The 27,938-nt window shown below is 43.7% G+C and overlaps 1 protein-coding gene and 1 long non-coding RNA gene across 4 annotated transcripts; one reads left to right on the top strand and one right to left on the bottom strand.

Annotated features, from left to right (window-relative positions):
- Positions 1 to 173: 173 nt before the first annotated feature.
- Positions 174 to 21,862, bottom strand: PCBP2 (poly(rC) binding protein 2). Its single transcript, XM_078145485.1, is given in 16 exon segments — positions 174 to 621; positions 6,952 to 7,121; positions 7,468 to 7,523; positions 8,481 to 8,519; positions 8,984 to 9,056; positions 10,377 to 10,418; positions 11,531 to 11,623; positions 13,566 to 13,640; positions 14,526 to 14,636; positions 14,638 to 14,655; positions 15,475 to 15,606; positions 17,303 to 17,419; positions 17,848 to 17,880; positions 17,973 to 17,996; positions 19,202 to 19,347; positions 21,736 to 21,862. Coding segments are annotated over 15 exon segments (1,089 nt in total). The 5' UTR covers positions 19,271 to 19,347; positions 21,736 to 21,862; the 3' UTR covers positions 174 to 584.
- Positions 21,323 to 25,904, top strand: LOC110194154 (uncharacterized). 3 transcript variants are annotated; one of them, XR_002320647.2, is made up of 3 exons: positions 21,323 to 21,674; positions 22,138 to 22,285; positions 22,566 to 25,904. It is a non-coding gene; the product is annotated as an uncharacterized LOC110194154 (long non-coding RNA). The 3 variants fall into 3 exon arrangements; XR_002320648.2 differs by lacking the exon at positions 22,138 to 22,285; XR_013482486.1 differs by lacking the exon at positions 21,323 to 21,674 and having other exon boundaries at positions 21,994 to 22,285.
- The last annotated feature ends 2,034 nt before the right edge of the window (positions 25,905 to 27,938 follow it).

The raw sequence follows: 27,938 nt of genomic DNA, 5'->3' as shown, positions 1-27,938 counted from the left end.
AGATCAAGGCAACATTCTTAGTTGGGGAAGGGCTCTATATTCCAATCCTCAATGACTGGGATTCCGGATCCCACAGTGATTCAAGTGAGAGGGACACAGACAGAAGGGAGTTAACAGGAATAAAACCCACATGAAGCACCGTGGCATCCAGTTTCTATTCACAAGGAAAAAGCTCCAGTCCATCTTTTAATTTTTTTTTGAAAAATTCCTGACATTACAGAACTAAACTGAAATGTATTAATATTCCACTCTTACATTTCAATGACAAAAACAGAAAAAAAAATTCATGAGCCCAAAAAAAAAAACCAAAAACAAAAAAAAACCAAAAACAAAAAAAAACCAAAAAAAAAAAAAACAGGGAGAAGCTTATAAAACTAAATATGGTTCTCAGCGTTAACGGCTGAACAGAGAAAGGAATTAAAACGCTGTAATTAAAAAAAAATCACGAGTGGATGATAAAGTTGTGTAGAAACTGAAAATTTACAAACTATTTAAAACCTGGAATCGCTGACTGTTCAGAAACTACACAGATGGATCATGGGTGGTGAACAGCAGAAGGGGGTTATGGGCGAGTCTGCATTGTTCTAGCTGCTCCCCATGCCACCCGTCTCCGAGGAAAGCCTGCAACACAGAAACAGACAAAGCTTATAATCAGTTTTTCCTTTTTTACCCAATAACCCCCACCTTTTCCCCAACTCCTCCTGGGGCATGTCTGTGTAATTCTGTTTGAAAGAAAGAGGTCAAAGGGAAAAGGCCTGCCACCAAATTCCTGAGAATTAAGAGCTAGTGAGTTCATAGCCTCCTGAGTTTTTATGCCAACTCAAACCACTTAAGTAGCACCTGCGTATTAGATAACAGAACCACAAGAGCTGATGATCTTGAACAATTTGGGGGCTTTTGCTTTCCAGAACATAAACTTTTGTAGCCAAAGTAGCACAGAAAAGGACCAGTAGGATTTATGAGAAATAGAACTTGAGGTCAAGAATTATTATCTAAACCTTCTAGGTTTAGATATTAAGATATGAAACAGTACTGATCAAAAGAACATGGTCCAAATAGGTTTTCTCTCAGGCTGCCTTCCCAGTTCCACAGTTGTGATTACTCCCCTCAAACAAAACACTCCTTCCTCTCTTCTCTCCTCTCTCTCTCTCTCCACTGCATGAGATTTACCAGTTATATCCAATCACAATGGCAGTTTATAATCCAACTGATATGCCATTCTGGGTGTTAAGAAATAAACAAATTCAAATTACGGATCTGGTAACAGGCAGTGTATAATGAATGCACGCACTTTTGGGAAAGTCTGAATTGACTGGGGTTCTGGATAAGGCAACCCTACTTTAGATACTGCTTTACATGATAAACATATGAAGGCCAGTTCAGGTAAGAAGCATTATGATGAAAAACAGTAAAAGCTAAGGGCCTTGATCCATAAGTCTCTGAGCAAAAACTGGCCATATTGTAATTCAGAGATGGCAAGAACACAAAAAAAGCGGGAGGGGATTTGGTGCAATTGAGGTCAGTTAAAACCGCTAGCGAAAGATGAAAGCAGGGGTTCAGAGGAAGGAACTGTTGGAGGTGGCCCAGATCCAAGGCAGAAGACAGGCTAAAGCTATTGGAAGAGAATGGATGGAATGGAAGCTTAAGAGCAGCACTGGTCCCAAAGTCTCAGCAGGGAGAGCTGGGCCACTGGCCTAAGCCCCCACAGAGCCCAAGCTGTCCCCTTCTTACCGTAGGGGTGAGATTAGGAAAGGATGTGAGGGAAAGCAGCCATAAGCCAACACAGCCTTTTACATTATCTGCCAATGCTCAACTATAGAAAAGTGCCACTATTCGAGTGACCACGTGGGGGCGCCCCAAGCCTCTAATTTCTATATGAAAAGGAGAGCACTGTCCTGAAAACCTCCACATTATCTCTCAATTTCCTTTAACTTTCTCTTAGATCCCTCAAGGATCTAAAAGCCTCACTCAATAAATACGCAGATTAAAAATAGAAGCAGAGGCAGGGACTAGAAGAGAAAGAAGGCAGTGGTATCAGAATGCCACAGCACCAAGGACAATACACCAAGAAAGCAGGGCTATGAGGAAGAGAGGAAATCCATTCTTCTATTAAATATTTTTTAAAAATATCTTCAACCTTGGAACTGGAATAGATTGTCTTGGGTGCACCCAAGGACCCACCCTTCTCCCTCCCAGGCCAAACCCATTCAGGATACATGCTGACTACACAGGCTCACATCCTGGACTATGAGACTCTCTCTCTCTACACACACACACACACACACACACACACACACACACACACACCCCCCACACACACACAAATATAAATAAATAAATGTAAGACAGCAGAATGGAGAAAATGGCCAACAGGATTACAAGCAATAAATTTAATTGAATACGAAGCTAAACTGGAGAAGGAAGTTAATCTGTTCCTTCTCAAACTTCACTCTCTCCAATGTACCAGGTCTACTACTCACCCTCCCCAGTATCTTTTAAAGCTAACTGAACACTCAACCAAAAATGGGTGAATATTAAAAAAAAGTGAGACAGAATTCTTAACAAAAGAATCCAATGATAGTTACGTGGACTAACGACCTCATGTCTGTGTCCACAGGGTTTTCCTCAGTACGATAAGGGGCTTAAATCAATGAAGTCTTTTTTTTAATCTCTAATACTCTCCATGGGTTTTTCCCCTCAAGTTTTGTTGCTGGAGGGGGTGGGTCAAAGTGGAATATCCATTGTGAGTTTAGGAAAAAAGTACAGTAGACTAATAAGTCAGTATGCTCAAAGACCTCTAAAATTATGGGAAGCCACAGGACACTCAACAAAAATATACATTACAGGATGACCACCACCCCTGCTACAACAAAAGAATGGAAACTGCACCCGCATTTTATCAATTTTTTTTAAGAGGGACAGGTAAGGAAAGGAAGCTCTTTGACAATACTTATATGGAATAAGAATATATACTACCACAGGACAACCCCTCCTATCTCAAATCCCACCATGGATAAAGTCTGAAATCAGACAAGAAGAGGGCTTAGGGGGTATACACACACCTAATTTTCAGGTCAACACAAGGGCCCCTCCCCACCATTTGCCCCTTAACAGCACATTGATAACTAACACAATTCTTACTGTGGCAATTTTATTACAGCTACACAAAGTTATTTCCAGCCAAGTGGCCTGCTAATCAACTTAACTGAGAAAGAATTAAAAAAAAAGTTTAACGGAGTAGCCTTTATTCATTAAACACAGACCCTAACACATTGTCATATTGCAAGGCAAAAAAAGCTACAGAAAGGGGGATGGAAAAAGGGAAGGAGAGAGGGAGAGAAGAGTTGGGGAAGGGGGAGGTAAGGGAGGAAGCAACAGCTACGGCTCTAGATAAGGAATTCAACAAATCACAGACTCTGAAACAGGCAAACACTCAGCTCAACTGGCCTGGACCTAAGCAAAGGATCTTCCCCCCACCCCTTTCCCCCACAAAAGCACCAAGGAAGGTCACAAGCTCACAATTTTTTGGTTTTCACCAATGTTAACACAAAGGAAAAAAAAAATAAAGCCCAGAAACACTTTTGAAGGGATGCCCCAGAAATCTGCCATCAGTAGGGAGAAAATCTCTGTTTCTCAGCTTTCAGTTTGTTAGTTACGCATGGCACGGCAGAGGTGGTGGTGGTGGCAGCCGAAGCCCCAGGACCCTTAGCAGCAGACACAACATTTAGAGCCAGGAGAGGGATGGGTTTCATGCCAAGCAGACTGGAGACACAAGGGGCGGTCGGAAGAGGGTTGGGGAGGCTGGAGGGTGCGTCGGAGGTCCCCGCTGTGGCGAGCGAGGGGGTGGTGGTGGAGGAGGAAGAAGAAGAAGAAGGGGTGGAGGGTTGAGAGAGGTTGATGCTGAGGTGATCAGGGATCGTGACGGAGGCTGCCTGGGAGGAGGGTTTAGCGTTTTCTAAACTGTAACAGAGGAAAAAAAAGGAACAAAAAAAAAACTGGGTGGGTGGAAGGGAAGACCACAAAAAAAAAAGTACAGGACAGCGGCTTCAGTCATCAGTAAGTGCCTCTGGCTGTCAAACAGGAGGGTCTCAAATCAGCAGTTTTGCTAACTACATCATATTCGTAGCCCAATCTCCACCCACACAACCCCCATCCCCCACCATTTCTGTCTCTAGGATTTTTAGCTTCTAGTGTTGCCAAAAACTGACTACCTCAGATTTGCTGAAGATTACAAGCAGCACACATTCACTGGCTACTATTCCCCACCCCACCCCCAAAGACAAGTAAGTGACCACTTAAAAAGGGGAGCTGGATATTAAGATCAACATCCCTCCCCCTCAAGGCATTAATATTGAGCCCTTTAAGAGTCAATTCAACTATTCATACCAACACAGGGAAATAAATTTGTGGCTCATTTTAAAATCAACGTGACTTTCGAAGCATTATTTATTCTCTTATCTACTTTCTTAATTGTAGAGCCATAAAAAAAAAAAACACACCCTAGAGGTAGTAAGACCCTAAATGTGCTTGTCATCTAGATAGCAGGAATGAAACCCAGCCCATTATTTTACTCCTAAGTCACTAAGCAGGTAAGTGTTTCCTAATTCCAAAATTCTGCGAAAGACAGTAGCACCTTAAAAGGAGCTGTTAATGGAGTATTATCACAATTTTTCTTGATTGGAAGCAAGAAGAAAAGCAGCAAGATTATGAAAAGGCTTATTATTATTTCTATTAATACAATGCTGAAGCCCTGCAAAAAGATGAAAAGAACTGATCCTCGATAAAAAAAAAAAGTCTGTGTAGGGAGGAAGGCAACTCCAAGCATAGCTCATCCTCCCCAAACTAGAGATTTCCCATAACTTTTTTTCCATGTTGTCTGCTAAGAAATAAAAATTAAGCATCTAAGCAAGGGAGCCAGAACTCCTACCACCTGAAATTCTTAATTAAAAGGGAGAAGGGTAGGAGAGAAAAGGAAGGCATTCCCTTAATGCTCTCAAACCATTGTGGTGCAATTGAGGTAGGAAGGTTAAGCTTTAATGGGATCCATTCTCACTCTCCAAAACTTGAGTATACACTAGCTATTCAACAGGATGACCTAATCTGAGCTATAGCAGGGAAAAACAGGTATTATTAAAATGCACCACTCTGTCCAGTAAGAGAGCCAGGACCACAGAAAGCACCTGAAATATTTGCAAAATAGCTACATTCATAGCAAGCTTGCTAAAGGTAAAATAAAACAAAGTAAAACTACTTTCAGAATTCAACCAATGTTCAAAATTTGCCCCTCTCAGAAATAAACCTCTAATTTAATAAGCAGCCTCTCTATGGACTACCATTTCATAGCGAATTAAAAGATATGCATGAATATGAAGACTGAAAGACCCCATATAATATTCAAACCATGCATTCTGCACATACTCAAATACGCTCACTCTTAAAAGACCCCACATTTTCTATCCAAAAAACCCTATGATATTGCCTACCATCATTTGAAGAAAAAAAAAGCAAGCAGGGATAGAAGGCACAAAGTCACTAGCCACTGACCTATAAGTAATGAATTCAGGAAAGGTAAGAAATCCAGAGTACCGCTGGCCACAAAATTTATGATCAAATCCAGGATCAGGAAAGCAATGACACAAAGATATTGTCAGCTCCCTTCCCCTTGGGTTAAACAGAGGAAATAATTTGTGAACAAGACTAAACTCCCAATGCGCAGCCCCTTTTGTTGCTGGGTTTTGTTTTGATTGGGGGGGGGAGGTGGAGCAGGGAATAGATGGTGTTTCAGAAAGGACTAAGAATTTATATACCCTTGAGGAAGGGAAAAGGATAGAAAATGGAGGAAAAACAGAACCAAAACATAAAATGGGGAGAGCAGCCTAAGGCATTGAGACAAACATCTATGCTACAGATCACTTGGCTAAACATGAAAAGGGATAAAAATCCATATTCCCCTCTGCCCCATGTTGTTCAGGAAACCGAGACAGTTATATTCTAACGGGCCCCCTCTGGCTCAATCACCCAGTCCTATCTTTGTCATAGGCATCCCCTTGTTTCCAGTCTAAGCTGAGTCCCACATGCCCCCAAGTAAGGAGCTTAGTTTTAAGACATGTGGTGGCCTTTGTTCACAATGGCTCTACAGAAGGGATCTATGGGTGGTTTGAGGTCTTAATCATAAACTTAAAAGATAACATCATATAAGGAAGGAAAATGGAAATTGCTTCTTCTGGTCCTATCATTTTTTTAGAAGCCACAAAAACTTATTTATGCCGAAGTAGCATTACTTGATTTCAATAAAGGCAAGGAAAAAAATGAAGGGCACATGACTAGATGGAAAAGGACTTAAAAAAAGATGCTCTTACAACATTCCTGTCCAAGTGTGTCCTACCTGAATCAATGGAACATACTTGTGCAATCTCATCCTATCATTAAATAACTTTGAGCTTCAGTCCTCAGCCAACAGATGTTCTTCATGCCTATCACATCCCATTTTCCTCCTTAACTCAATTAGAGAACAGTTTATCCCCTTAACTGTTATCTGAAGAAAGAGACCACAAATGGCAACCGTGATAGGAGCCAGGATAGCTAGTCTTGGTAATTTTAACATATCAAGCTCATCCTGGCCTAACTATTATAATTAACAAGAGACAAGGTGGGAACCTTATTCCACAGCTATACTACTCTTCTCTCCTCCGATTGGTCCCCAAATTAGCTGTCTCATGTTACTATGTGCCTTTGTTAGAATCAAAGTACCAAGGTTCAGTACAGCTCACCCTGAGAGAAAAGAATATGGCTTTAGTTTAGGACCAGGGATAGCAGCCCCCTATTTCCTTGTACCTCAAAAGCACCTTCCAAATTAATAAACTATCAAAGTTAAGAGTCCTTAGCCCCAAACATAATGTGCACAACACACACATCCCAATCAATGAATCATCACATTAGGAGAACTCTTACCTGACATTGATTAGATACTGGGCCAGGCTAATGCTGGCAGCAGATCCAGTGATGGTAACCTGCCTATCAGTAGATCCTTCCACTGGATTGGCAATTTTGATCTGAGCCCCAGACATCTGACGAATCTCATTGATTTTGGCGCCTTGACGCCCGATTATGCAGCCAATTAACTTGGGGAGAGGGGTGGGAAAAGGGAGGGGAGAAAAAGAAAAAGGCAAACCAAATTAAGGATAGCTCCATGCCCTATTCTATGCCCCATTCACCCAACAGAATATCTGTTTAATTATCAAAAAAATAAATATATAAATAAATAAAAATATTCTACATTAAAAATTCAAGAATGACCTTTGCCTTTGGTTTTAGGAGCACAGGAGTTCTACTTCGGATGAGCAACTTCCATTTAGCTTGCAATTTTTCTACCTTTAAGTTGGCCTTACCGCCCATTCTAACTTGCCATAATTTCTTTATTGCCCGTAAGTTATCTAATGACACCCACTATCTACCAAATAAACTTACGTCATTTGGAATGGTGAGTTCATGAGAAGTAGTCTGAGCAGATGCATCCAAACCTGCTAAAAGACAGAAGAGACCAGGGAAAATTTAATGCACAGTACAGCAGGCTCCCACTCTGTAGCATATTAACCTTAATAGGAAACAGAACAGACCACAAAACCCAGCATTGACTGTTGGAATTCATGACTACCTTGGTGAGGCTCCCAAGGAGGAAGAAAAGGTAGGTAATGCTGTAAGTGCTTCCTCCACACGAACCCTTCCCCTCAAAGAGGTCGCCTCATTTATCACCTTCCTTTCAAACCAGGCCTGCAGCTTAGAGAGGGTGCAGGGGACCCTCATATAGGACCATTATTAACACCAGGCTTTGTTTGGAAAGCTTCAGCTACCCTCCCACTCCATCAGCAACCACAGTTGGTGTGTTCCAACTCTGCCAATCTTACCCGATGCCTACTGACACCAGTACCAAGAATACCAGGCCAGTTATCAGGAAGTCAGGATTTTGCTTGGCACAAATGCAGAGTTGTGTTTTAAGTACAACCACACCAGTAACACACCCCAGTTTAACCTAGACAAGCTCAAAAGGATAAAAACTGGCAGTCAAGTAAGGGGGAATTAAGGCAGGGGTTACTCTACATTCTCCCCATATAAAATGGTCATCAATTCCTTTTCTTCTTTTCCTTTTCTTTAAAAGCCAAGTTTTCCGCCCCCAGCATGAATCCCATTCCCCAGCAATTTCAGAAAGGAGCAGAGGACCTGGACTAAACAAACCAGTCCAACTGATTAACCCTTCCAGCCCCATCCTGCTCTCAGCTGTGGCTGCTTGTCTCTACAGGTTTTAAAAGGGGGAGGACCAGATCCATCAAGGGACCTCAGGGCTTCAGGCCCACACCAATGCTCTCTCAGCTCCTTTGCCATGTGAAGGTCGCTGGTATGGTTTGTGGGCAGTGAAACAAAAAAGACTCCAACCAGTTTATTAATATAACAGTAGAATACTACAGATTTTTTTTAATCATTACCCCAATAGCCTTTCACCTCTGGAGAGCTGGATTCAATGCCTGTTAAGATACAAGTGAAAATGAGTTTGGTGGTCTCGTCCTAATCCCTAAGGGACAATTCATCCTTATTATAATAAAAAACTCTACACAATTTGGCACAATGGATAGTCTCTACCCAGGTCTAGGAATGCTGGTGGAGAGAAAGGGGGTGCCAGTCAGATCCAGGAGGCAGCAATCAGAATGGGTGAGAAGAAATAGCCTACCCTGGGCCTGACAAGCACTCCCAGCCCTCCCCCCCAACCTTCCAGGGCCATTTTAAAACAACTCACCCCAAAAGAAAACCATGTTTAAAAAAAGAGACATTACCTCCTGGGCTCTAGGCACACTAGACAAGCTTTAAAAGCAGCAGGATGCCTGGTATCGCAGTTTTTGTTTTTGTTTTTTATTAGAGACAAGCTGGGGCCTTGGGGCCTGGCCTCTGGCTTGTATTATACCTTACAGAACAAATACTGAGGTATCCATACCACTGAATCCGGTGTTGCCATGCGTCATGGGAAAGTGAGACTGTTGCATTGCCAACTGGTGCAGCTTGGTCAACTGGGGAAGAAAAGAAGAGAAATAACAGGCTTAAAAAAAGTAACAATGCAGGGCTCAAATCACAGAGTACTTATTATATTTAAGAAATAGAGGAATACTCAAGCCACAAAAATTGTCAAATCTCTCCCCCACCACAATCCACCACTAAAAATGGGAAGCTTAAGTAATTCCTGAGGATTGGGCACTCTCTTAGGACAGGGAAGGGAGGATTTGAAAAAGGGAAGAGAAGAAACAAGCTAAGTTATATGATAAGCAGGAGCACCCAACCCCACACCCACTCTTCAGAGTGCTACTCCACGGAGGCCTCTGCAGTCAGTGCCAACAGTTGCCCCAGGGACAAGCACACACAAACTAGGAAAACAAACTGTGCAGTTGGGTACTAAGGAAAACACACCATGCAGGACGCTGTCAGTACTGGGAAGAAGGGAGGGAAGTTAGAGGGCAGGGAGACTGTAAGGAGGGGAGATTAAGAAAAGACACCAAATTATGTTTGGCATTAGCCCACCCACTTCTCAAGAACAATTCCAAAAAGCTACCTCCCTCCTCTTCTACATAAAGCTACCCTGCAGCTGCTGCAAACAATTCCTCCACATCTACTTTCCCCTCACAGGGCTTCCTACTAAAAGAATACCAATTTCTCAATTCCCCAAGGCTAATAATGCTCAGCTCCTAAAGGATTAGTAAGGGTGAAGGAAGAATGTAGGAGGAAATGCCCAAATCTGAACACCAGAATTTCTGTAGAGCACTTGGATTTCCCAATTTCATGGAGGAGCTGAAACAGGAAATTTCAGGTTCCTGTCCCATCCCTGTCAATTAATAAGTACCCTCGACCCACCTTCCCAAGACTCTGGGATTGTTCTGGTCCCACCCCCACCACCAGGAATAGAAAGAGGGCTACATGCGAGGAGTTTGTCAAGGAAAAGACAGAGGAAGGGATCCCAGCCCACTTCATCAGTCAAAATCTGCTGTGCCCTGAGAGAACAATGACAATTTATCATGGTGTGTCTGCTTTGTTTTCTCTTTAACAGAGGGCACTAGAACCAGATGGTTAAGTACAAGTTGTGCATCTTTGGGCCACACCTTTCAGGTGGGTACAAATGCCAACAGGGAAAAGGAGGTGGCATAATGCCCTCATGTGATTTCTTAAATTATTATTTAAGGACTTAACTCATGGAATAATATTTTAAGGAAAACACCTTGTTTCAAATCACATCTGATTTTAAAACCCAGCTCACTTCCGGCTACTGGGATGGGAGAAAGCACTCAGAAAATTTGATGGGAGAGGGAGCTTTCAAAACAAGAAGTGAAAACAAAACTTACATCTGGCTGTGGAATGGCATACTGTCCTTGAATGGTATAGGCCTACAAAAGGAGGAAAACAGTCCTATTAAAAACCAATCGTGGACAGCCACCCAATGGGGGGGAAAAAAATGACAAAGATTTCAACTAGCCAGGAAGCCAGAGCTGAACTGGAGGAACAGGGGAGCCAGGGATTCAGGCAGTAGACAGGTATCTCCTACACATGAATGGGCCTGCAAGTTGGCCTTGCACGGACACTGAGCACGACCTGTTTATTCTGGGGAGCCTGAGGGAAAGGAACTGAGGTCCTTGCAAATATGAAGTGTATGTACATCTGTTTCTTAATGGAAATGTGACAGGTGGTATAGGAAATCATGTCCTGACTGACCAACCCTCCTCCTCCTCCCTGGGTACACAACATCCTTGGAGGAAGGGAAGACTTATTCCTTTTCTCAACCCCAACAACCCTGTGGTTATCCCCTCTTCTCTAAGTGACATGAATGACTTGTGTCTATGTGATGTCTTGAGTCACTACCCTGTCCCTATACCTCTGCTTGCTCTATAGTCTTCTAAAAGAACTTTGATGCGCTGGAAAGCTAGCTGGACCCCCGAGATTGGGGACTACCCACATGAGTACAGTAATTCCTGTACTCAAACCTTACTTTCTGCCCCCTCCCCTCCATAGTAGCCACTTGTAGCATCCACTATCCCTCTTCCCCCCACACCCCACCACAACCTCCCCAACAAGTTAGCTGGGCCTTTGGGGCACTGGGGTAGGGGTCAAGAAGGGAAGGAAGAGATGGGAAGTGAGGGAGGGAGATGGGAGTGGCTGGTTAAGAAGATGTTCTGAAGCACCTCAAGCTTCTCCCATCAGCTGCCAGTTCCCAAGTGCACCCAGGTAGGGGTGGGAGGAGGGTAGAGATGGGGTAGAAGGAGTGGGAATGGGTGGGGAAAGGGGTTGAACAACAACAAAAAAAGAGTTGGTGTTACCATCTGATGGGCTACGCGGCCTGTGTGAAATGAGGTTGGGGGAGGGGGGGGTCAGTCCAGGTCCCCGTGGACAGGTGGTGTCCACAGCACAAAAATCACCAGCGCCACTGGCCCCCCTCGTGTTGGCAGTCTCGGCTGAGGCGGAAGGATTGAGTGAGCCTTGGAGACTGAACATCCCCTCTCACCTCTAGAGGTGGTCCCTCCAGGTCAGGGTTGAGGCACATGGACGGGGTGGTGTGGGGAAAGCTCGCACTGTCGCTGCCTGTGCTGTACCTGTCCTGTGGATAAATAGAGGATTTCAGTCTCCAGGGCTGTCAATCCGGCACCTTGTCACCAGCATGAAATTCACACAAAAAAAGTCGTTTAATTTTTTTTCCTTTTTCCTTTAAAAGGAGCTCACAACATGGTTTGAAACGAGCCGCAGTGTTTTGTTTCTTTTTTAAAAAAAGTTACCTAGTGGCAGATTTCACGCCGCGCGCTTGGGCTGTTTTTCAACAAAGGGACAGGAATGTAAGAGCTTAAGGAACCAGACCTAGGGCAGTTCCAGGGATTCTTTGGGGAGTAAAATGACCCTGGCGTCCACTCCACCACACAGGAGCAGAAGGGACACATGTCCACTTGTGGGCAGACTGGAAGCTGGTCCAAACAAAAAGGCCACTGAGAAGAATGCTCCAGGGCTGGGCCACTCACGAAAGAAGCTGCAAGCCTTTAGAGGGTGGTCAACTGAAAGGGAATTGCCAGGGAAAAAGGGAGGGGAGGAAAGAGAGGTATGAAGGGGAAGGTGGTAGGTTGGGGAACGGAAAGGAACTGAAAGCAGGACATGTAAATGGACCGCAACAGCCTGGGACTAGTGCAAGTCCCAAACCAGGATTGGAAAATCCAGGAGTAGTAACCTGGACCTCCAGTTTAGAGTAGAAAACTCCTTAGACTACCCCTCTTTACTATACTGACTGGGTCTCTGCTTATTCCACCTATCTGCCCCTGTCTCTCAAAATCAGTTTTCCACGGTGGTGCATGAGTGCTAAAAGTGAGTGTACTGTGTATCTACTGAATGAACCAGAGGTATGTGATTTGCTTTCAGGGCTCTGTGAGAGTCTTTAGGATTCCATGTCAGCCTAAACATTGTGCCAATTCTCTCAAAATGTGAATGAGATGGACCTCAGGACTATGATGTTCTGATCCCAGGCCCCTCTGGTATCCCCTTTACATATGGTTCCAGGTCAAATGGAAACAAGGTAGAACTGGTAAGCAGAGGTAGAAAACAGGTCATGCTCGGGGTGGAAAAGGGCTCAGCTCCATCCACTTGCCCCAGCCAGCTACCAAAGTAACAAGTTATGTTTTCAAGTTGAACCGCAATGCTCCCATACTAGCCTACCTACTATTACTTCAAATCCAAATGGAATGGCTCTTATAGGGTGCTGGCCAATTCCCCTGTGATTATCACAAGCATGGCCTGGGTTTAAACCACATTGTAGGAAGCAAATTTAAGGGAGTATTTGGGTAAAAGAGGTGCTTTGGCACCCTCAGAGGTTCTAACACCAACGAGGACAACAAGCTCCCTTCAATTCTTAGACACTGCCCTAGCTGAGTCATATACATACATATATACACCATGTGGATTCAGAACCAGTGCTTAGGGAGGTTAAGAGCCTGGGAGACAACACACTGGAGTTTGGGGGTAAGGGGATAGGAGCAGGGGAGGTGAGGTGGGGGGGGAGGGGAAGTTTGTAGGACACTCAAGTTCAGGACCCTCGGTTTGACAGACCACCATCCAGATAATCTTCCTCAGAGGTGTAGTCCTTTAAGACCTCCAACAAGACCTCTAGATCGTCCCATTTTAATCAGAATTATGAATGGGGTGTGTGGGGGGGAGGGAGGAGGGGAAGTGACAGATTATTTAACCCTCTCTCTGCTAACCCAGCCTCCCACTAGTTTCCCTTCTCCAAATATAAATACCTCTTCAGAGTGCCTACAGAACTTCCAATACCTGCTGAAAATTAAAGAGGGGCTCAACACAGATCTCTCTAAGAGGAAAAAAATGCTTAACTTTAATTTTTTTAACTCAAAAAGAAAAAATACAAAAAGCAAAGGAAAGGTCATATGGTGACCTGAGTACAGCAAACATGCAGAGTGGCCTGGTATGTCGCTGGCAAAGTTGGCAGCTGAATATAACTTGCCCACCCCGACCCAGAAATGCCCACAAAAATCCAAGCTTCTTACCTGACCACCTGCAAAGATGACTGGAGAGCTGGACGGCTTGGGCCGGTACGGGATGGTCACGCCCTTCGGGGGAGACTGGGAGAGAGTCAGAGGGGAAAAAAAACAAAAAGAGATAAGGTTTCAAAGCTGTTTCAGCTGTGTGGCTAATGCTCACACAGGTCACAATAAAAACATAGCAAATCACCTAGTCTTGTGCCTAAGTATAATCTGTCACAGTCTGAAGAACATACAATAACACTGGGCTAAGTTGTAGCTATACAACAAGCTTGGGCATATAACTCAAACCAAAATGGTCTCCAAAAAGATCTTAAATTATGCTGAAAATGACTCTAAGTTTACTTGTGGAAAGAAAATTTGAGTATGACCTCTTGTTATTTAACAGATAAGCCAAAGACCGTTCGGGCCTCTATGTTCTGGGCCATCTGGACCAGAAGGTTAAACAAAAACCAGAAGTTTGTTTCTGGCTTGATTATAGGTCTTGTCCACAGAGAAAGGTAGCATAGCCTGGCTCTTTTATACCTACCACTGCTTCTTAATTTCTGATATTAAATTTCCTTTTCTTTTTAATAAAACCAAGTCCAATTTTGTAATGTCCCACTGTTTCTTCTTCCCAAACTTTGCTATTTGGGATAAGTTCAATAGTATGGTGCCAGACTTCATTAAGTCTGGACTTTTAAAAGTTAACACCTTGTCCTGTGAGTCTAACCTAGGGCATTTCTGTCATCTGCTATGCCCAATTAATGACCTCCCTCCCTCTTTGAAGTTTGATGGGCAGAGATCACTGTCACTCAGTAGTTTCTATTTCAGAGCTCTGGACTTTATAAAGCCATAGGGAAAAAAATATATAAACACAGAAACTGATGCTTTCCAAATACACTCAACCTAATCTAGCCTATCTAAATTTACTTTATGTGTTGCCCCTCCCCCCTATCCCCCAACAGCATGAGCCTGAGGGCTTACCTCCAACATGACCACGCAGATCTGTTTGACACACTCAATGATAGATTGCGGGATGCCAGCAATAGTGATGGCCCGCTCAGTTGAGTTTGGTAGCATATCCCCTGCCACCTGGGACCTGAGCCCCTGTACTCTTTGGGGCAAAAAAATGTAAACAAAACAAGTTAGACAAGCATACACTTCATTACCTTCTTACTGGTAAGTCGGAAGCTACAAGTCCCAGTAGTGCCTTATTGCCATAAGCTATACCCTTCCCCCTTCAGCACTCCCTTCCTACTCTTCCCCCATTCCAGCTGAAATGGTATAATCCAAGCTGAAAATAAGTCAGGCTCCAGAAGCTGGGGGCTGAGTAACAGACTAAATTTAACCTGATCCCAAGAAAAGGTTCCTTCAAGACTATGCCTCTAAGCTAATGACCTACCTACTCTTTTGCCTTTCCTGGCCGGAGGGGGGAAAAAAATACCAAGGAAGCATGGTCTCTACAGGGTTCATAGTTTTTCTTCAAAACACAGTTTTTTCCCAGAAAACAGAGAGTAGCATTCCTTTAGGAGCCATTCAAGTTTCATTAACATTCAAACTCACTTCCCACCAGAATTCATGAAGTATTTTGCTTCTATAAATCAGTAAGACAAAATTCTACCTAAAACCTACGGCTCCTACTCCCCCATCATACAAAGGCTGGATCAAGAAACAAATGGTTTCTCCAAATTTCTCTCTCACATTCCAATACCATAAGTCCCATGACTTCTAAGCTCCCAAAGGGCTAAGAATCAAACTAGTAATGGCCTCCATCCCATTAATTAACCCCAAGTAATTCTGACAGAGTTGAAAGAGGCTAAATTTTTTATTCATCCCAGATCATGACGATGCTAAAAGCCAAAAGACCTACAAGTATACTTGGAATGGGGCTGGAATAGTTCAGGCTCCTAAAAGGTACCCAAAAAGTGCCAACCTCTCTTATTTCCTTGATCTTGCATCCTCCTTTTCCAATGAGAGAGCCACACTGGCTAGCAGGGACCACAAGCCTCAGGGTGACTGGGGGTCTACTGGCAGCTGTACTATTGGTCATAGAGCTGCTGATGTCCTATAAGAGGAAGGAAGTAAGGTCAGGAAACTAAAGGGAAACAATTAGATCTTTGGCAGTCAAGAGGATACAGAAACTACTAATTAGTGCTTGGCATTCCATGCTAGACCCATTAACCGTAAGGCACTTTTCTCTGAGAACTCATCTGTGAGGCAGAGAACATGCTCTATCCATTAGCAGCTGTCACTGAGCTTGTGTCCTCTTTCTCCTATGGACAGGGGCATGATTAGTTGGGGGGGTGGGGGGGATTAGGTCTGTGGAATAGAGGCCACAAATAATCAATGAAATAAGCTTTCTGGAAGAGTTTGTATTTAGACAAAAGAAAAAAAGGCAACTGAATAGTTACAAACTATCAGTATGAAAGAACTACGGACTGGAGTTCCATTGTTCCCAAGTACCAAATACTATACACTACCCAGCTATAACTGTTACCCTATTTAACACTCAGGAAATGAAAAAATCCAAAGCATCCCCTGCTCAGCAAATGCTTTGATTTTTGAAATGGGAATACCTCTACAAATGGCTCGTCTCATCTTAAAGCGGGAGCTTTATGTTACCTTGATTAGACTATCAGATTAGGAATACAAGACTTCCTACCAAGCAATTCATTTAGACTTTTCAAATTACATGGTCTGTACCAGAATTAATTCCAAGTCACTGAGAGCAGACCCAAGTTCCATCTTTGGATAATAATGCGTCCCTAGGAATCAATGAACCTGATCCAGGAAGCAGCAGGAAATCAGGCAGTGAAAGTTAAGAGGTCTCATGCTTGCTAAAAAGAGGAAAACACATTTTGACCTTTTAAAAAAAAGGGAGGGGGGAGGGGGAGAATGCACACAACACTTAAGGTTTAGCAGGATTCCTGCTGATTTAAAGGAATAGTTTCTGACCCTGAAAAAGATAAGGTTTCAGGTACCATTAAGCACTGACCACAAGCCAAAGCAGCAGCCAGATGAAACCTTTGCCTGTGCTATCAACTGCACAATTGGTTGCAGTACAGGAGGGTGAGGAGACTGAGGACAGGGCAGCTGATACATACTTCTAATACTTCTTCTTTACACAGTAAGAAAAATTTAATGTACTAATGGTAAACCATGACACATCGGGCATTGGACAGTGAGGAAAACGTGGATTCAAATCTTGCCTCAAACACTTTTAAAGATGTGTAACCCTAGGTAAGTCATTAAGTTCTGAGTCTTGGTTTCCTTGTCTCTAAATTGAGTGTGTTGGACTCAATGTTCAGTAAAGTCCCATCTAGCTATAAAACTAAGATCTTATTATCTCCCTTATTTTACAAGTTTTTACTTTTACATAAAGCCAGAAAGCTCAAGAGATTACTTACAGGATTGCTGGAGTTATGCTTTATGAACATGAAGCACTGTTTGGCTTCCAATATGGAGAGAGCTAGAAGAGTTTATTTTTAGCGTGATGGCCACAACAGCATTTAAATTTAATTTTAGACCACAAAGGTGTTTTGGTATATTTCACTGGAGGGGGAAGGGGCTGGGTGGATATGTGTTAGGAAGGAAGGATCTTTACATCCGGATTTACAGGATGATGAAAGCCTAAAAATCTAAGACACTAAAAGATCCTGTTCGGATCTCTAAACACCACGGTGACACAAATGTGTATTTTCTTTTTCTCCTAGAAAAAAATTTAACAATGAAAGGCCCTTGGTGCAGAGTAACAGACCAACCTCTTCCAGTTTGTCAATGATCATAGCAAAAGCTTTAAAGATGGCATTGGTGGGTCCAGCCAAAGTAATTATTCTCTCAGGACAATTCCCTTCTGAGATGTTGATACGAGCACCACTCTAGGGAAAAAAAGTAAACATAAGAGATGAAAAGGTAAATGAAGGAAATCAAGTACACAAAATACCTAACACCGTCCCAACCCCCCAATCCCCAAATGAGATTTAAGTGTGAAGGGATAAACATTTGACTCTGGGAACAAGCAAAGCCATCATTATTCTCAAACCTATTCTGTGCTTAGCTCTCCTTCTCTAGACTACAGCAGCCATCTTAGGTGCTAGATCTAGGCTGAGATTGGCCAGAACTACATTTCCCAGCATTCCTTTCTATCACATCAGAACTTTCATTTGCTGCCAGAACAAGCTCAAGTAAACAAGCTAGTAATACCAGTTTCTAATATGTCCTATTGGGACCCTCCTCCCACCTATACCATTTTGATTCCTAGTAGGTCTTTACCTACTTTTCCAACACCCATACCTAAGAAACTTACCTCTTCACGCATCTTCTTCACCGATTCTCCTTTCTGCAACCCAAGGAAAAGACAAGAGTAAACTCCAATTGCTTCACAACTCCAATTGGCCAAACAGTAAATAAGATGAAGTAAACCTGTCTTACCTTTCCAATAATGCTTCCAACTTCCTGCAATTAGGAAAATAATTATCAATAAAGAGAAACACTAAAGAATCTAGTAAAATGGAAATAGTCATTCTTCTGCCCAACTAATCCACTGCTCTTTGGATCTCAGTTACCACAAAGCCAAACAGTAGCATTATCCTGAAGATACTAGGCAACACTGGATTCAATGGGAAGTTACAGACACCCCAAAGCAGAACTGGGTACCTTTAGGAACAGTGAATTCCTTCTCAAAAGGCAGAAATGATTATGGGAGGGGAGGAAAAAGGAGGTGAGAGACGATTTGACAACTTAGTCTAGAAGACTCTCTCATATCCCCCTTTTAACTCTAATTCTATAACTATACTGCCTTTTTTAAAATTTTGACCCTTTTCAGGTCTTTTTATCATATTTGTTCAGTAAATTTAATTCAACAAATTTATCACATTTTGAGTGGAAAGCAATAGTCCTGTGAGTTCATTTTTATAGTAATTCTTGGTGAAGAAGCTCCCTACCAATGTTAGCCAATGACCTGCACTGAGAATTTATATGACTTGGCATTCAGGGTTAACACAGCCCATTATTATGACCACCACAGGACTAGAACTCGGGTCTTCTCTAAGGCCATCACCAACTTCACCAAACTGTTTCTCAACTAGCTCAGGAAGATTCAATATTTAGATAGCACTGACAGAAATTAGCCTAATTAGTAGTTTTGCTAAATTACCCATCACCTTATTCAGCACATTTACATTCATAATTGTGTAATCATAAGATATCTATCTATCAGTATGTATCGGGAAGAATGATTTCCCAATACTAAAGGTTTTCAAGCAAAGGTATAATGACACCTGTGGTTTCAGTTTAGAGAATTTCACAGTTCAAGTGGGGTTCTAGTGATATTTCTTTTTCTTAAAGAACGGTATTCAGAGATTCCCCAATACTGTACAGGTCCTAGTCATCGGGCTATGGAGTGGCCTCTCATTATCTTGCCTAAAAAAAGGTATACAATCTTTTCTAGTAAATGTAGAGTTTGAACAGAAAGAATGCCTGTCTTTTTCCTCACCACCTCCCATTTCTTTCTACTATGGTAAACAAGAGTGCTATAGCGAGGCATCCTGCAGTGCTAATCTCAAGAACTCCAAAATAGGCACTCCCCCACCACCACCCTGACTCCTCCCCTAACATTTACTATGACCCAATTTCCCACCAAGGAAAAAGCTGGCACATACCTTTCCATGCATAAGTAGCCGGATGGTGAGAGTGACATTTAATCCACCTTCAATCACACCGGTGTCCATGTCGAGCAGTGTTCTGGGGATTTGGACTTTGTAAAGTGGTCAAGTCTTTGGTCACTGGTGGGAGTGGAAGCCAAAAACTGGAATGGCAAACAGTAAATTAAGTTAAAATAATAAAAACTTTAGGAAAAACTTTTTTTTTGCCACCTGGGCTGCTTTATCCTTGATGACAGTCTCTTCAAATTAATGCTTTTATTTTTCATCTGCTACAATTAAACAAACCATCCCTTTGAAAAAAAAAGACAGTTATTACCTCCAAGAATTTACTCATACACAGAACTAAAGAATGAATTTGATGGTAGCAATGGCTTTTGCATTACGTTGATAGAGAATTGCTCAAGATGCACCAGGTTATCCTTCAACAAAACACTATCTTAGGACCACAAGGTTACCCTTCAGCTACAACTTCAAATGAACCTTAGTCATGTCTCTTTCCGAACCATCTACAATCTTACTGTCTGTCTCAGTAAACCCGGAAGCCCCAAGGTTTTCCCTATCTCAAATTAGCAGTTCCTAAAGTCAGACTCCTTACTAGAGGCAAATTCTATGTCAAAAAGACTCGAATTCTGTCCAGTACAGGAGTTCCTACTTACAGTTAATACATCAACTTTTGATAGACGATCAATTTTCATATGTACTACTTGATGTTCCTGAGAAGGCAGTACATCATATATTCACTTTACATTGAGGCTATGAGAGAACAGTGACTTGACCAGGGTCCCAAATTCTAGCGGTCTTATTAGGACCCACACCTTGGATTTGTGGCTCTTTACAGAAAAGATTCCAGTGCTCTTTCATAACACTACCTCTCAAACAGAGCCAACTACGAAGCAAAAATACAGTATGTCCCACCTATTATGCTCACAGATCTCCCCTCCCCCAAGTTACTGGGAACAGAGATTCACATAATCAGATTGTTTAATGTTTTCTTCTTAACTGTTCTCCCCCACACTCGGGGTTTTTTTTTGGGGGGAGGGGGGGATTGTTGAGATCTTGGCACTGGTTTAGCCACAGCAATTACTTCCAAAACTATAACAACCATTTCTGCAACCTAACACAAGATGTCCCCTCATCCTTCTATTTCCCCAATGACTTTTCAAACAACACCCCCTTATCTCTCAATGACACAGACCTCAGGGACCTCTCTACCTCCTGAAAGCCACAGCTGTCCTCTCCTCCTGAAAGTACCAGATTTACCACCTCTTTATCCTGCTTTAATATAAAAAAGTAGGTCTAAACAATTTTGAAAAGATTTTAAAATTATTACTGCCTTATCCTCACTCCTTTAAAGTAGCAAACTACCCCTTGGCTACCAAGAACCTTTAGAAAACTATGTAAAAGAAGGGCCTGGTTTTAAGCTACAGCCAAGAATCCAGAGGAGCGTATGAAAGGTGAAGAAAGACAAATAAAAAGGTATTCATCTATCATCTGCAGAGTGGTTTGTGGTTTTTTCTTTTCTTCAAAAGTTTAAAATTTCTAACATCAAGATTCACCGTCTAAATTTTGTAAGATGTATTTTAGAAACAAGAAATGATGCTCAACAAAGTTTGAAAGGCTAAAATAAAATTCACACAATTTTAAGCCATTAATTGGATTTTAAGGAACTCCTTTCCTGAAGCTTCAATTTTGGGCGTCTTTAACCCTACCCCCTCCCTATTAACCTGGGGGAGGTAGGAGGCTGCATTTTTTAACCCCAATACTGCCGACTTTCTTGCCACCTCAGAATGGAAGTATGAACGGATGTTAAAGCATATCAATTAAAGGCGCCTACCAACCTCCCATAAATATCTCGGTGTAGGACTAAAATGATGATGCTAATCTTTCTTGTTACCCAGTTAAAAAAATATCCGATATAACCTTTTAACTGGGGGGGATGGGGTGGGGGCGGGGGTTGTCTACCCTTTCTCCATCGATCCTGACACTCCGTCACTTCTCATCCGGGCATTTCCCACTTTTAAAAAATTCCTCCACCACCACTATTTCCCCCCCCAAAAAAAGGGGGAAAAGAAAAAAATAAACGGCTCGGACGGGGGAGGGCGCTGCGGTCCGGGGGGAGGGGCCGGACTAGCGGCACCTCCTCGTGTGGCTGCGCCAGCAGCCGCCCCCCGCGGGGAGCCGCGCTCACCCGCTCGGCCAGCCGGCCATCGCCTCACCCCCGCCCCCCCGTCAACCAACAAACCCGCCGCCCGCCGCGCCCCCCCCAACCTGCCGCGCGCGCGCCCTCCCAGACTCTTGCGCAGCCGCCGGAGAAGGGGGGGGGTGAGAAAGGGCCTTGCGCGCGGCCTAGTAGGCCGCGCCGAAACCAGGGCCTCGCGTGAGCCGCGGGGCGGGCGGGGTGAGGGGGAAAGCGGTCACGCGGTGTTACGCGAGGCCGGGGCTCGTGACGAGGCCTAGGGCCCTCTAACAGGTAAGGGGGGGAGGAGAACGAGAAATAAAGTCAGAGGCGGAGGGGGAGTTCTGGGGCTTACCTTCGGGCGCGAGGCGACTGAAGGGAAAAGGGGGAGCGGGCGGGAAAGGGAAGGGCGGGAGGCCGGGGGCGGAACAATAGGGGCGGGCGGGAAGGCGAGGGGGCACCCACGGGCGGGCGGAGGAGGAAGGGGGGTGGAGGAGGAAGGGGGGAGAGCGACCCCGGGGCGGGTGGAGGGCGGCGGAGGGCGGGCGGGCGGGCGGAGGGCGGGCGGGCGGGAGAGGGCGCGGGCTGCGGCTGCTCCGGCTGCTGCCTCTGCTGGTCTGGGAGGGGGACGGGGCGGAGCGGCCCGCTTTCAACCCCGCGCACCCTCCGACCCCGGAAGCGCTAACCGCCCCGGGGGCCGGCGAGGCGACGGCAGCGCCCAAACCTCCCCCACGCACAACGGATGGCCTCCTCCCAGCCTAGAGCGGCCCCATGTGCAGCGTCGGTATCAACGAGACGAAGGCTGATAGTAGATTAAAGTGGCGAGCTAGAGCGGCACGTTGGGGGGGCGAGGAGGAAAGTCGCGACCCCTAGTGGGCAAGGAAGGGAGAAGGAAGGTACTATTGGTGAGTGAGGCAGAAGAGCAGCTAGAACAGAAAGGGATGAGAAAGAAAGAGGTGGGGGGGGAACAGGGCAAGGGTGTCGTGGGATGGTGGAGGGTGGACTAAAGAGAAGGAGAGAATCTCCAGGGCTTAGAAAAGGATTAGGAGAGCCAACAAATAGAGGATTCTGAATAAGCGCTGTTACAGGGACAGGGGAAACTTTGAATTACCCCCCAACTCACTCACTTACTCTCTCTCTGTCTCTTGTCTCTCTGTCTCTGTCTCTCCCTCTTTCTCTTATCAGGGTACAAGGAAATATATTGGTCAGAAGATAGTTCAGCCATTGCGACCTTCCCTAAGGACAACTGCAAGAGATGGTCAGATTTGATGGAGGAATCTTGAGGTCTGAGCAGTGAAGGACTCAATGAATTGGAATAGGAATAGCTGATATTTTATATAACGCTTAAAGTTTACAAAACTATACAAAATATATATTATCTCATGTAATCCTCAAATTGAGGTGGGCACCACAGATGATTTTCATCCCCATTGTATAGATGAGAAAACTGAGGCTCATAGAGATTAAGTGATATGCCTGTAAGTCACACTGCTCTTAGGAGTCAGAGGCAAAATACAAATCAGATCTTCCCATTTCAAGGCTCTTTCTACTATAACGCTTGCTTCTCCAAATATCAATGTGTGTTTCTCCAAGAGATTCAGAAGAGACACACTACCCCAGCTCCACTCAAACTGATGGAAGCCACCTAAGAAGAGATCTAGGAAGTTATCTTATTTGACTAGTCATTGTGCAAGTGAAGAAACTGAAGCTCAGAAAGTGAAGTGACTTGTCCAGGGTCACCCAGGGAGTAATGAAGTAGCAGAGCCCAGGTCATCTGGCTCTAAAGATGGTTGGTACATGACACTGAACTTACTCCCTACCTAGAACCCTGAGGCTCATCTATGAAATCTGTGCTGACTGCATAAATCGATATATCCATCTTCTATCTGCCCTCTGTAGTCATCCAAGTCCCTTCCCATTTACGCCCTATAAAAACATTTGTTCACCTAACCTCTCTCATCCACTCTAATCTCACTTTCCCCCTGTTAACCCTGTTATGCTTTTGGACATAACCTTTCCCCAATCCCTCTCTACCTCCACAGACCCTTTCCACTGGCTTTTAGATGACCAGTCAACAAATTCCTCCTCATCTTCTAGCTCTTCATTTGCCACTGCTTGAGCCTCCCAGCACTAGAGTACAATTACAAAGAAAGTACGTTTTTAAGCCTTAAGCATCATAAAAATATTATTATTAACAAACAAGCCATTAACCCTTTTCCCTTGAGTACAACTCATTACTATCCTTTCTCTACAATGCTTCTGCTCTCTAACATATAACGACATTACCTGCTAGACACCTCCAAGTCCTTGTTCTGCCACCATAACTTAACAAATTTATGCCACAAATTAAAATACACTCTCTGAGCCTAATCACCGCTATTGACTGACCTCCAGGACTGCCTCTCCCACCTTCCTTAATGAGTTTAGCATTCTTTTAGTCTCTCCTACTAGTCTCTTGGAGTCCTCAGTATTCTGTTTGGTGACCATTCTGACTCTGGCCTCTCAGTAAGTTCCTCACCACCTCAAGACTTCTATCTGCACCCTACTTGTGCCACCCAGAGAGATGGTCATACGTAGACCACATCATCTGTACAACCCCCAAGATCTTGAATTCTGACCTCAATTCCCAAACTGTTCCTTGGCATCACCTTAACACCTTAACATCCCCAAGTTCATCCCTATTCTGACTTCACTTCCCTCCCTCAAATGGTTATTCTCAGTCCTTATCCACCTTGACTTGCCCTTTCCCTTAATTTGCCTGTGTGTTACAGATTCCACCAACCTCCCAGGCCTCCAAGCTCAAGACCTAAGTGTCATCTTTGACTCACCATTCTTTCTCATCTGTCGCATCTAATCTGTTTGTTCTTCTATTTCCAAGTATCATGTTTGCTATCTCCACATGCCTCAGGGTTACCTCAAATTCAACAGGTTCAAATCCTCATACTGTCTTCAAAAACCTGTCCCTTAATTTTCCAGTTTCTGTTACTGACACTACCATTCTTAGTCCCCAGGGCTCAAAACCTCATGGTCATCTGTGACTCTCCCCTCTCCCTCCTCTCTGATCCTCAATAATCAACCAGCCCCTGTCCTTTTTCTCTTTAAAATCTGTCTCTTCCTTTCCGCTCTCACTACCACTATATAGTTCAGGCTTTTATGGCCTCTTCATTGCACTGCTGTATAAAACTGCAACAGCCTCTTAAGTGACCTCCTGCCTCCACTCTCTCCCCTCCCCAGTTCCATCTAGCTGCTGCCAAATCCATTTTCCTGGTGTGCAAGTTGGATGATGTCAGTTCCCTGCTCAAAACGTATCATATAATTCTCCATTATAGAATTACAGAATCTTCTTCAGAATCATCTCACCTAATCCACCCCCAAGCCAGATATAACATCCATGACAAGTGATCCTGTAGCTTCTGCTCGAAGACCTCTAGTGATGGGAAACTCACTACCTCCTTTGGCAGTCCACTTTTGGGTGGCACTGTTTGTTTGCAGTTTTTCATTAAACTGAGCTAAAACAGCATCACTTGCCACTTGCATCCACAGCCCCTAGCTCTGCCCACTGGAGCAGAACAAGTAGACGTGGTCCTGATTCCTCCTCCATATACAGCTCTTCTAATACCTGAACACAGCTATCCAGTCTTCTCCCAACTCGAGAGCTGTACATTTGATACCTACGCTATCTATGCCTTCATTCAAGTCACTTGATGAGCAGCACAAAACTAATGACAGATCTCTGGGGCATTCATGAAAAACCTCTCTGTAGGTTGGTATCTATCCATTAATATAGAAACCAGTAATTCTATGGCATAGTTTCCAGGCCTCTCATCATCCTCATGACCCTACTCTGGAATTGCTCCAGATTCCTTTCTTAAATGTGACCTTCCGATTGGACTACAATACTCCAGATGCAGTCCAACCAGGCAAGAGTCTAGTAGGAATATCACCTCCCTTGTTCTGGGTACTATACTTGCATTGATGTAACCTAATATATAAGCTTTTTTGGTTGTTGAATCATATTGTTTGTAGTTCAACTTATAGTCCAAAAGTTCTGTGCTCCACCCTCCATCCTGCGATTGATGGATTGATTTTGTGGAACCAAAATGTAGAATTTGCATTTATCCCTTTTGAATTTCAATTTATTAGACTTGGCTCATCATCATTCTAGCCTGTAGAGTTATTTTGTGCTATACATTGTGTTAGCTATCCCCCTAGCTTTATATTATCTGAAAATCTGTTAAACATGTCACCCACGCTTTCACTCAAGTCACTGATAAAAATGTCAACAACATAGGGCCAACAAGAGATCTTTTGTTGAAAGAGTTCTCCTCTTAGGATCACAGACTTAGCAAGGTGAGAGGAGCCTAAGAGGTCTGCTCATTCATTTTACAAATATGGAAACTGAGACATGGGGAGAAATTCATTGACTTGCTTGAGATCGATCCATTCCTCTGACTCCAAATGTAGCCCTCTTTCCACTGTACACAGCTGTGTGACATCAATCCATTAAATCCATTAATCACTACACTTTGTATCTTGTCATTTAACCACTTCTGAACCATCTAATTCTCCTATCACCTAACTCACATCTCTCCAGCTTGTTCATAAGACACTGAAATAAAATAATGGATGGAAAGTGACTTGTCAACCAGAAAGAGCCATATATAAACCTCGGGTGGTATTATTATTGCATAAACTACATGATTCTTATCCTGCCCAGGCCCATCCATGTTCTAGCTCCAACCTACCTGTCTAACCTATCTTGTGCCATTCTTCTTCAGGAATTCTAGGCTGGAGCAACCAAAACTCAAACAAACTCTGGCCTCATCTCATCCTACCTCCGTAAATTTACACATGCCCAGTCCTATGCTTGGAAGAGATTTCCTTTTCCCCATGCCAACCTTCTGAAATCCCTTTTCTCCATCTAGGCCCAATTCTGCCTTCTCTTCCATGAAGGCTTCTCTGATCCCCCTAGGAGTGATGTTTCCCCTGCCCCCCATCTGTGCTCATGCCACTCCCTCTCTGCCCTCTCCTATGCAATTAATCAATCAGTCATTCTGCACTTGTTGGTAGTCATGTATGTCTCAATCCCTTCCTCCAGTGAGATTTTAAGCTTCGGAAGGAATGATACAGTGGGAGAATTCTATAGTACATCTTTGTAATCCCAATGTCTAGGATATGCCTTCTACTAGTGTTTATTTTTCTGTGGGTTTTTTTTTTTAGGCAGTTGGGGTTAAGTGACTTGCCCAGGGTCACAGAGCTAGTAAGTATCAAGTGTTTAGTCTGAGACCACATTTGAACTCAGGTCCTCCTGACTTCAGGGCTGGTGCTCTATCCACTGCGCCACCTATCTGCCCCTACTAGTAAGTGTTTAATAAAGGTGTGAAACAGAAACTCACCGAATTTTGGTAAAATAATTAAATTCCTCCCAATAAATTTTACTTCCTAGACCAACAATGATAAAGCTTCAATCTTGGGCCTGGGAATGGGGGCGGGGAGGAATAGCTAAAAACAGCTCCTAGGAAAGGGATGAAATTTAAGTTGGACAAATGAGTGATTTACCCAAGGCTATCTTGCCAAGAGCAAAGCAAATTGATAAGGAACATATTCCCCATTTCCCCATTGGCCCAAGACTAAACTGTCTGCTCTTCAAGTCTCACAAATACCTTCCTAAACTTGCCATTTCCCAACAGAGTGGAAATCTTAAAACACTTTCTTTGGTAGGGAGGGACCAAAGTCAGAGGAATCAGAAGCCTGAGGGAGAGCAGGTTGGTGGCATAATTAAAGCAGAGCATTGAAGACCATGGAAAGAGAACCAAGGCTCTCAGTTTATAGTTGGTAACACTGCAGTGCTCTCCCTAGTAGGGGAAAATCATCTTAGGGAACATGGAGTGAAGAGACAGGGAAAGGTAGTCGAGGGAGGGCAGCATCTCTGGATCTCATGTTTCTTTTAGACTTCTTGTATGTCCTTCTTCTCTGCTATGCTGTTTCTCTCACATGACACTCTGCTTAATCTCTATCTCTGGTTCTGTTCCTCTCAATCTGGGCATTTCTCTCTGTGCTTTCCATATCTCCCTATTACTGTGTCCATCTTGTCTCTGGAAAGGAAGAGGTCTGCAGAGGAGGAAATGAGATCATAGAGAATTTGAGAGAGGAAAACTATTAGAAAAGCAAAAAATAAACCCAGCCACGACCCCTGAAGAGAGGACTCAGGCCTTGGAAATCAAAAGACAGCTACAAAACATCAAATTCTAATTGTGTCACAATTGGCCTACAAATAAAGGAATATCTACAACGATCTGCCAGGATGCTTCTTTGTCCAAGCCATTCTCTGTGATCTGGCAGACACCAGTTCTCACGCTATATTCTGTTGATCTAACCTCTGTTCTACGGGCTCAAAAGTAACAGGGTTCTTCTCTTCTTGTTGCTAAGATATCACCAGGTAACTAGTTCTCTCTCCCAAATGGGCTTCATTCTGATACTGCTGCTCCCATTCACTCAATTTTGTACCCCCAACAGAACATAAGCACCAAGTACAGAGACTTTTTGGTTTGGGACCCA

Source organism: Phascolarctos cinereus, unplaced genomic scaffold, assembly GCF_003287225.1.
Source record: "Phascolarctos cinereus isolate Bilbo 61053 unplaced genomic scaffold, phaCin_HiC Scaffold_1;HRSCAF=81, whole genome shotgun sequence".
NCBI classification, from domain to species: domain Eukaryota; kingdom Metazoa; phylum Chordata; class Mammalia; order Diprotodontia; family Phascolarctidae; genus Phascolarctos; species Phascolarctos cinereus.
Note: the sequence above shows the minus strand (reverse complement) of the source record. Positions and strands in the feature narration are given on the sequence as shown.